The sequence below is a fragment of the Sinohyriopsis cumingii genome, chromosome 8 (genome assembly GCF_028554795.1).
Source record: "Sinohyriopsis cumingii isolate HCF-2022 chromosome 8, ASM2855479v2, whole genome shotgun sequence".
In the NCBI taxonomy this organism is placed as follows: domain Eukaryota; kingdom Metazoa; phylum Mollusca; class Bivalvia; order Unionida; family Unionidae; genus Sinohyriopsis; species Sinohyriopsis cumingii.
Genome location: NC_142968.1, coordinates 2,991,582 through 3,002,668, shown reverse-complemented (window position 1 = coordinate 3,002,668; position 11,087 = coordinate 2,991,582). Strand labels below are relative to the sequence as shown.

The window sequence follows — 11,087 nt, the reverse complement described above, 5'->3', positions numbered from 1 at the left end:
ATAGAAATCAACAGTTTGAGAGAAGTCATTCTAGATTACTAGAAACCATGGAAGACTGTTATCCCTCTTTTCCTAGTGGAGAAACTTAGGAGATGGAATGTGAGGAGACCCTGGAAAAAGAAGAAGAAGTGATCATGATGAAATCGAGATGGCCAGAACAAGAAGCCCATTTAGTCTCCTGTTTTGCCAAACACTTGGTCGACAAAATGACGGAATTGATCAAGAAAAATTGCTATGGATGTCAAAACGATCATCCCAGTCAAATTCAACAAGATAAATGCCTTTTGTTAAGTCAACAAGAAAAATTGGACGAGTATCTGGACGAAGCTTGGAGTCTCATCTCGAACAAAGACGTGTTGCACCAGTGGTATAAAGACTTGCGTGAACATTCTTGTCCACCATTAACCACTCAAGAGATCCATCGTATCGAAGCTCTCCTGAATCAGAGTGAGGAAACAGAACGAATAACCGTTTATTCGTCAGACATTTTCAAGCAAAAAGTCAGGATCGAATTGACGACTTATTATTACCTGTGAAGAAGAAAAAAACCACACAAATGGATACCTGGGAACTTTATTACCTTTTGAACCACAGTTCGTATACGGCTTCTTGGAATCCCGTCGTCTGTGCTAAAGATGAACTCCCTCATCGCAAACCTAAAGACCATCAAGCTTACGTGATCAACACGGACGACAGTCATCTCCCAGGAACCCACTGGGTAGCCGTCTACTTTCCTCAAGAAGGATGTGTGGAATATTTCGATTCGTACGGATTGCCCCCTTTGGAAGACGATATCATCGACTTTATGAGAAGAAATGCTCAAACCACCCGATTCAATAATGTGAAATTACAAGGCACAGATTCCTTGGTGTGTGGACAGTACTGTGTGTATTTTCTGCATCATCGCAGCCTGGGCTATTCCTTAGAACATTTAGTGACTCATTTAGATCCTCGTCTTCTGCTAGAAACGATGTGAAAGTAGATCGATGGTTTTGTGACCATTATGCTTATCTTTTGTCTCAAGCTAGGAAACGTAGTGTCCATCAATGGCCTAATGATTTCCAACAGTGGAAATCACAATTTCATTCACAACGTTGTCAGCCCTGTTCAAAGTAGATTGTCTATTGAGAAAAAATGTTTGTGATTTGAAAAAAATTGTTTCATGTTATAGTGTTGGATTATTGTTAAAAAATGTTAGAGTTGTTGTTTAGTGTTAAGTGATTTTTGAATAAAAAATGTTGTGTTTTGAAAAAATGTCTTTGGCTTTTGTTTAGCTAGAAGAATGTTGGATTGATGCTCTTTGATTTCTTACTATCCCTCTCATGACACTCACTAAACGTTGCGGCTCGAAAACCGTGTGGGGGATGTTTTCCTTCACGTCCGCGCATTGACTTTAAGAACTGGGGTTGTTTCCAGTCTAACCATCCATTGTCGACTCATCCTCTTAAGAAGATGTGCTCCAAACTAGCTAAGCTCAACGAAGCCTACGTGAATTTGCATAGGGTCAGACACAGTCTGATACCGAAGCCAGAAGAAATAGAGAATGTGAAAATGTTAAAAATCACTGAAGACCTGATAGAAGAGCTCTTCAGAGAAGAAATGAACCAGGAAAAAGAAGAATGGACAGAGAAGTACAGACTTCAGAGACAGCAGCAACAGCAGCAACAACAGCAACAACAACAACAGCAGCAACCTGAACCTGACAGAGGCTTTGTCGATTGCCGTATCGACACCAAAGAGTTCTTCTTCTCTTTCCGAAGAAGCAGACCTATCGCCAGAAAGTCTATCCTCAGAGGACATCGCATTCTTAGAAACTAAAAAAGAATGCCATAGCAAAAAACAAAAACAGCCCTTTTCAGGGCTACCCAATACTCTAGAAAAGAAATAACGATCGATTTGCCAATGTGTGTAGGTAGAGTAGTGTGAAAATAAACACTAACTCTTTTATAAAAAATGTGAGGGTATGTGTTTGTGTGTTTGTAAGTGCTCAAGTACGTTGGTATGGATAGTAGATTAAGATGATGTTTTTTGGTGTTTGAGGTGTATATTTGGGGTTAGATTGGATTGCTTTGCGTATGTGGATAGTCTATTGAAGTGATTTATAAAAAAATTTACAATAGTGATGGGTAGCATAAAAAAGTGAGTGAGTGTTTCTTTTAGGTCCGCGCGTTGTTGTTGCTTTTTTGGTCATGATCTAGGTAAGATCCATTTTATGTTTTTAGGGGGATGTTTTCCATCACGTCCGCGCTTTCAGTATAAATTGAAACTCGTTCGGCAGTCCAGCTACCCTTGTTGATTGATCAACACCAAAAATGAACACGAGACTGGAGAAACTGTTGGAACTTCATGTGCATCTGGAATATGCCAGGCGCATATTAAATGAACTGGCCTCGGAAGCCATTGTCGAGGAGGGAAGGATAAGAGAGGAGGAGGAAAGAAGAAATAAAGAAGAGGAGGAGAGAAGATATAAAGAAGAAGAAGAGGAAAGAAGATACAAAGAGGAGGAGAGAAGATACAAAGAAGAGGAGGAAAAGGAGAGAAGAAGAAAAAATTTCAGAATCCCAGAGAGCGAAAATTGGGATTCTGAACCAACATATCCTGCCTCTGCTCTCTCCCCCCAAAAGGTAAAAAGTAACTGGGGGGCAAGATGTGTATGAGGCGCAAGACCTGGAAGGTGCCACCATTAGCCAGGTGCCTCTGAAGTTCCAAAAGAAACAGCCCTTTTCAGGGCTACCCAATACTCTAGAAAAGAAATAACGATCGATTTGCCAATGTGTGTAGGTAGAGTAGTGTGAAAATAAACACTAACTCTTTATTAAAAAAATGTGAGGGTATGTGTTTGTGTGTTTGTGTGTTTGTGTTTGTAAGAGCTCAGGTATGTTTGTGTGAATAGTAGATTATGGGTTTCTTAGCGTATGTGAAGAGTATAGTTAGGGTTTTATTATATGAAATGAGAAAGTAGGGGGATGTTTTCCTTCACGTCCGCACGTTGTTGGGTCATGATCTAGGTAAGATCAATTTTATGTTTTTAGGGGATGTTTTCCTTCACGTTCGCCCTTTCACTATAAGAACCCACAGTGTTAGTTGTTCAAACCATTCTGCAAAGAATAAAAAGAAGATGGCGTCAAACCAAATGGACAAAATACAAACCTTACAAGACGTTTTAGACAACTTAGGAATAATGGAACAGATGCTAATAAGACTCGTTGAAGACCATTATTCCTATAGTCCCCATCGTGTAAAGATGGAAATTAACAACTTAAGAAAAGCAAAGGACAAGATTAGTGGTGTGATGAAGGAAATAAAGGAGGAGAAGGAGGATGAAGAGGAAAAGATAAGAATAAGAACATGGAACAAAAAAATTGAAAAAGAAGAAGAAAATGAGAAGAGGAAGAAAGAAGAGGAGGAAGAGAAGAAAGAAGAGGAGGAGAAAAAAAAGAAGAAAAAGAGTGTTGGAGATAAAATAAGAAGTTGGTGGAGGAAAAGAAGAAATTAGAAGAAGAAGAAAACCCAAAGGCCCTTTTCAGGGCCAGCCATATATCTCGAAAAGAGATAGCCTTTCCATTGCCTACCCCTTTTTTTTTAAAAAAAAAAAAAATCCCATGTTAATTTCCCTTGACGCTAATCAGACCCAAGATTTTTCTTCATGTTAAATTTCCCTTGAGGCTAATCTGACCCACAATTTTCTCCATGTTAATTTCCCTTGAGGCTAATCCGACCCACGATTTTTCTCCATGTTAAATTTCCTTTGAGGCTAATCGGACCCAAGGGTGTTTGTAATGCTAATTCCCATTGAGGCTAATCCTACCCCCCTTACTACTCACGCATTATCTTTCGAAAACTGAAGCGACGGTGTGTAGAAATGGTTCAAGCAATTTATCAAATGTCAAAGTGTTGCTGTAAATGCTGAGTAGGTCTTTATTTTAGCTTTAGGAAGACTCCTTAATGTTATCAAGGTAAGAGAGAGAGTGCTCTAACTACATTTCAAGCTAGCGTCAAGTGGTGCGTTGCATATTTGTGGTCTCTCGGACTGCAACGTGTATTACCCATGCCATTTGGACCTTATCACCACAAAACCAACAAAGCAGTGTGACTTAACCATCATAATGACGTTTAGACCTAAGGAACTATTTCATTCGGCATAGTTAGTGATGGTTCAATGTATAAACTTATATTCATAATGCACACGAAAAGTAATAAGAATGAAGTAAATCAACAGAACGAGTTTTTTTTATGCTACAAATGTACAATCGTTAATTCATATTCTGAAACATTTTTAAACAAACTGAGACGTTGTTAGAGGTAAAACTAACGGACCGCAAATAGCTATTGAAAAGTTTGAGAAGTTTGGGACAAAACTGTGCTCTGTCTGACCCGTGTTACCAAACACTGCGTGTACTGTATTCAGATATACGGTATGCATAGTAAAGCAGATGGGCTCTTGTCAGTCAAAGGTAACATGGTTATTTTAAACTTAGTTTCTTTCTGTTTCATAGGTAAAAGAAACATGTAACTGTAAGTGAACGTAATATTTATTGCGTATTGAGTACGATGGCATATAACATGATCTGTCGATTACAGAATAGGTTGTAGTCGAAATTTTGTACTGTATGTCAGTTTCTTTAATTAGATTTTTGTTAGTATTAGTATTAAGGTCAACTCGTTAGGAATGGTGCCAGCCGTTCGCAAACCGTGACAGTCTTCCTTGTTAGGGATAGTGCAAATGTGACCAGGTAGAGCTCTCACTAAATTAATATAAATATCACCTTTACAAAAATTCCTAACACTAAACATTGCCTTAAATATATACTTACTTAGTTAGGTCTTTAAATCCCCCTTGAATCCAGCCGATACTAAAATACAAGTCACACTTGTCATTGTGGCATTCGGTACTTACTATTTCAGCCATTGGTGTCATTTCTATTATTCGGTTTACACTTTAAATAAACATTATTCGGTTTATTTCGTTCTTCTTCGATCAATATTGCTCGGAATATTGCATCATAATATAATACGGAACGAAATCCATAAGGCCAAATAAATGTTGAACGTACGATGTCAAGCAAGATGTTTGATCCCGTACAAACCAGAGTGATTGTCTTGCTATGATATCAAACGGAAAGCGCCACTTGTTCGAAACCATTTGTAATACCATACATTGTTAACCTGCAGACTCTACATCATCGTCTCTCGACTTGGTCCTGTACCAGGCCGCTATTGTAAACGTCTATGGCAATCATTTATTTCCGTCTAGAACCTGTGCAATGTTAATTTTCAGCAATGGGGATGAATTGAATTTGTTCAAACTATATTGATAATCAATTTTAGAACAACATTTCATGTTTTATTTAAATGCCGTAAATGAACCAACGTGACTAAGTTGACATACGCTGGAGTAGTAGAAACTACACCTGTAGCTTATTCAAGCTTCGCTTTGCAAATCTGTTCCTGTGTTTTTAAACGCATGATTATCCATGGTAACAGACAATCCAAATTTAATGCTAAATTTGTAATGAAGAATGTATTATATATAATTCAACGTTTTAGCATCTTGGTAATGCAGTCGTGATATAATTTATGAGAGTAATAAATGAATATCACGTCAGCCAAAGCAATACGTTTGTACTGTACAAAATCTGAAAACCCTTATATAATTCTCTATGCGTTCATCTTGCTTGTCACAGAGTTTGGCAAAATGAGTACTGTTACAAATGAGTATTACATGAAACCAGAAGCCGTCCCTGCTATCGCTCGTAACTCGACGTATCATGTCATGATGTTTAGTGGAAGGCTGTAATACGCTGTTGAACGCGTTTGCAACACTTGTTATCTAGCAGAGGGGTCGAGGTCAGAGTGCTGACTAACAATCGTCTCCCTTTGTAACTTGTATTTTCCACAATATTAGCATATAAGGTATGCCATGCATTTGTCGGAATAAAAAATAAAATCTTGCTATGTTTGTAAACGGTCATGTAATCTTGACCGCTTCCTTGTTGTTACTGTACGAGAAACAGTCTGTTTCAATTTTATTTAGTCTGGTAGCTGCAAATTTCTAGATAAATCTCTTAGACGTTAATCACTTTTCTCTTTTAACGGTATATTGCATGAATCGTGATTGTTACATTTAATTTGGATTATAGATTTCTTGTGTATGCACTTGAAAAGTCTCAGAAGAAACAATTGCTAAATTATATCATGATTTGGAATTGAACAAAGGATTTGAACAAATCTCAATTTTCTCCTGTCAGTTTCATCTGATATCGTATATAATATCCATGATGCTTTCACATATTGAAGTGTCAGTTTCATCTGATATCGTATATAATATCCATGATGCTTTCACATATTGAAGTGCAACCACTAAGTTCACGCATCATTGCCATTGTTTTTGTTTGCGGGTAATTGCCTTAATGAACAGGTTAATGTACAGATTCATATCAACATGTTTCTACATGGTATGTAGAACGTTGATTTACAACATAAAGTTTAAAAAGTCGTTTAATGTCACTCGATAGAAGTTTACTAATATACCTCGAGGGAAAATTAGAGTGAATCATATGTACGTTTTTCCATTAGCAGATTAACTTTAAGAAATAGATGTATAGCTTTTAGCATCAGATGTCTCCTCTTTCTTGACCCAGAGCATGTGATCAAATTTTAGTTGATACCCGAGCCGGAAGCAGTTTTATAGTAGATATCTGCATTCAATTGTTTTAATTTATGACTACTTTATTTTTTATTCTTTAATGTTAAACCTAGTGAATGTTTATCCCGCAACACTTTAGAAAAAAAGTATGTATTTAAACTATTCTGCCCGATCGTTCTTTTCGGGCCATCAAGCACGTATGAATATATCGATATTAAAAAACACTCTTATCTTTAATATTAAACGATTTAATCATAGAGTCCTACAACGCAGATAATGGTTAAACAGCCAACTTCAGTCATGATACACCTGCAGATTTTAAACCGTTTGATAAAAGCTCAATTTCGCCTCATTTAAATTCTCTAATTATGCAAGCATTGAAGCCAGACAAAGTTTTCAAGCTCCTATAAAAAGAAGCAGCTTCTCGAAAAGCGTTGCAAAATTCCCTGAACATAGATGACGTGGGAGCCGACAGCCTATTGAGATGGAACCATTGCTATCCGGATTTGTGGTCATTGTGGTCGTACTATCTACCATCAACTACGCGACATTGCGTAAGTTTCTTTGTCTCCAGAAGGATGAATAATTGCAATAAATTTTAAATTTTGATGTCTCAAAAATTAAAATGCTTTCAAAGTCAAAATGCAATTCAAATAGTTTATTGCATGTTTCCTCGCAGGTGTTTCTAATTTTAGACGATAGTTTCATTTTTGTGTGATACATGAAAATATTTATCGTATAGCATTAAGTTTACTAATGTTTATATAGATTAGAAATTTTCAGGACAGATATTAGAAAAACTTTATGTATCTAGTAATAAGGTAACTTAATTTGTATTGTAGAAACAGTACCAACAACAGCGGTGACAACATCGCCAAGTATATTAGCTTCAGCATCAAGAATGTCAACATCAGCTGACAATATCACAACAATAGCAACAAAACTCTTAACAGCAACAACAGGAAAAATGGAGTCAAAGACAGGTATGTGACTATTTCAGAAAGTTTACATTTTGCAAGCAAATGGTAGCTGGTACATTGCTTTGAGTTATATGGACTTTTATGATGTGGCAGGATTAAATAATAATGATAATAATAATAATATTATTATTATTATTATTATTATTATTATTATTATTATCATTATTATTATTATTATTATTAACATAAGTCCTTGTGCCGAGTACAAGAATCATGACGTCATCCAGTGCTAAGTCTTTCAATAACAATATTAAAGTAAACGATTATGTCAAGCATATATTTTAATCTTGAGACATCTAAGTATATATTGTGTATACAAATGTTGGGGTACATACATCAGGCGATATGCAAATGGTTTACTAATTAATTTAGATTGACAGAATGTGCTGCTTTGTAAAACATGCTTGCAGCGCCTTTTACTAATGATGTACACAAACAATATGTTTTGCTAGACACAGGTTTAATAAAATCAATTATCGTCTCAAAAACCCATTTTCATATCCATCTTGTCTGGAAAATTGGAAAAATTACACAAAACGTTATTGTTCTTGACAAATTATAGAAGCGCATCATGCTTCTAGTTCAGCGTAACCTTTGATAAAGCGTTTTCAAACATTTCATTTACATTCCTCGCGTGTGAGAAAAATTTTAATCAAAATTTCTGCACGTTTACCAAATGATTATCATAAAAGTAACACAGTCAAGGTCAAAGCCAAATAAAAGTTCAACTACAATATTACAAAACTTCAATTGCAATATATTTCAATCGCGTTATGATATCTAGCCAAATAATAGTTCAACTACAATATTACAAAACTTCAATTGCAATATATTTCAATCGCGTTATGATATCTAGCCAAATAATAGTTTAACTAAAATATTACAAAACTTCAATTGCAATATATTTCAATCGCGTTATGATATCTAGACAAACTCATTAAAGAGTTAGTAAGGATTTCAAAATAAATTATATTAAATTAAATTTCTTCAATATGTTGCAGTGTAACAAAGAGAATGGAACCAAAAGATACAAAAATATCTTTTAATGTTTGATATTATGATGGCATAAAAAATTCAGGCCAACTTTTATTGGAAGTATTCCTGTTAAGGTCCGATGATATAGCCATAGTAACATCGTGTTAAACAAACTGGACGGAGGCTCTAAATTTGCAGTTAGTTAAAAATGATGTGTTATATGCATATTAATGAGCAAAAAGTGTTTGCGGCTGCAATGAGCAAAAGTAAATTATACACAGGCATTGTATTTGCCAGGTTTCACTGTAATCAGTAGCAAAACATAGTCCAATTGGTTAAATTAAATTCCTCCGTTGTAATTACCACTTCCAATAATCTGATTGGCCATGCCCTTTTGTATTATTTTGCCTGAAGCCAATAGGAACCAAAAATATTTCATTTCATTTGTCCCTGTTCACTAATTCTGACTTTTAGACCAATCCCACATTAATGTCTAATTGAATCAACCGCGAGTGCATAATATTGCAACTCCGGTGTACATTGTAAGGTAACGGATGTGAAAGACGATACCTAATAAAACATGGTAAAATAAAAATTTAAATATAAACCGTACAATCAACATGTTTCAATATGCACAGAGAGGGAAGAATATGAGATGGGGAGACATGGCATTCCACATAACACACATTGTTCTCCTCTTAGAAATGTTTAAGTTAGTATATGTACATTTTATTACGTGAAAATTACCTGATATGGTCACTTTGTGACGAATAATAAAGGCGGTACTAAATAAGTGCTATTCGTCGTTCGTATAGGCAAGTAGACTTATAGGTGTTCCATGAAATAATAATTGTCATAATATAGGAAAGTACACAATCTGATCAATTAACACCGCAAATTAAATAATTAGTTTCTTATAGACTTTCGAATAACCATTTTAGCCGACTCCCAACCCCTTTAAATGTGGAATATGTCCTTGCCAATCAAAAATGTAGTCCAAAATATCAGTTGAAGTTGTTTTGTGATTAATAAAAAAAAATTCTGAAATTAATTTTAGTAGGGAGTAAATAGAAATAAACGACGATAACATTGGGGAGTTAAATACGAACCGGATGTATTGATATGCGAAAATATAGCCTGATTATTTCTATAAAAATTCAAGTCGTGGCGACAAATCGAGATTGCAGACTGGCAATCTCTATTTATTGGTCTGTCTCTTTATTTTAACAAATTCTTTAGATCATATCGATTCATTATTTATAAGTAGCATACACTGCAGACGACATTCGACATTGAACAATAAACTTTCCATGAATATTACTTTGCGTGTTATTTATTATCAATTTCTCTTGATTAACATAAAGCTGAAGGTTTACGTGTAAATTACACACGCAATATAGCTGTATTTGAAACATACGAAATTAAATTTGAGTTCACGGGTGCATAAATGTATACGTACAGATGGGCGTACATTTATAATCTAGACAGGAAGAACTTAGGTCGTGAATTTGCAACGATCTGTTGTAATATTTGAAAATAGTCATACGGTTGAACAATGTTTTCAATGAAATCTTAATCTATAGGAGAGAAAAACAAAAGAACATACCTTACCTAACTATTGAAACTTTGATTAACTTTTATGTTGGGCTCATGACCATCTGTTCAAATGTCGATCTCCATATATTTACAGCCTTGCTTAGGGATTTATAGAAAAAGTACACTTGAGAGATAATCAAAAGAAAAAGAGCACGATGAGGTAAAATTACCATATCATACTGCGAGTCTTCCCTTAAGAACTATTGTTGCTGAACATAGGAGACTCCTTGACGTTTAATGTTTTTTTTCTCGGGGCTTCGTTTATGTTGTAATCATGGTTTCCCTTTCCGTTTTGTGGTTGTTGTTTTTTTTCGATTGCTAGATTAAACGCTGTACATTATTCTTGTACTGGTCTTATTTGTGGTCTTTCATTAGAATTTAGCCCAGGCCAGGACATGATTGTACAATTTTAAGGGCATCCCATGATAGGCCTAACTCTAAATTATTAGCATGTCTCTCCATTTCAACCACGCTTTAAATCAGAATGTATTTATTTAGTAGGAGGCTTGAGTTTTATGTGGTAATTCGTTTCCAGATACCACCACGTCTGTCATATTTCCTCTTTCCTCCTTATTTTGTTTTAAAATCAATCAGTATTCATTAGTGATAGCATTTTAATCAAGTCTTTGCCTGCTACAAAGGTTGCTTGTCAGTATTACAAATGCAAATGGATAATTTAACACTGAGCATGTTAATCAATTCACGCTTTGGTCTCAAGTCCAGACATAGTGGAGATTTTCTTTGCCCCTCCGTCTTATAACAGGCACCACTAAAATGAACCCGATCCAAATAACTTTGGAAACGCTTTGAAATCATTATGATAATGCAGTATTGGAAAATCAGTATTATGTTTAATTGAAACTTGTACTGAATTGTAAATCAATTGAAAA

At 35.4% G+C, this 11,087-nt stretch overlaps 1 protein-coding gene across 1 annotated transcript in view; it reads left to right on the top strand.

Annotated features, from left to right (window-relative positions):
* Nucleotides 1–7,071: 7,071 nt before the first annotated feature.
* LOC149792862 (uncharacterized) overlaps nt 7,072–11,087 on the top strand; it is a 39,462-nt gene continuing 35,446 nt past the window's right edge. Inside the window, exons 1-2 of the mRNA XM_089966243.1 lie at nt 7,072–7,200; nt 7,489–7,629. Of these exons, the coding sequence (XP_089822369.1) occupies nt 7,131–7,200; nt 7,489–7,629 (211 nt within the window). The 5' untranslated portion in view covers nt 7,072–7,130. The remainder of the gene's footprint in view (nt 7,201–7,488; nt 7,630–11,087) is intronic.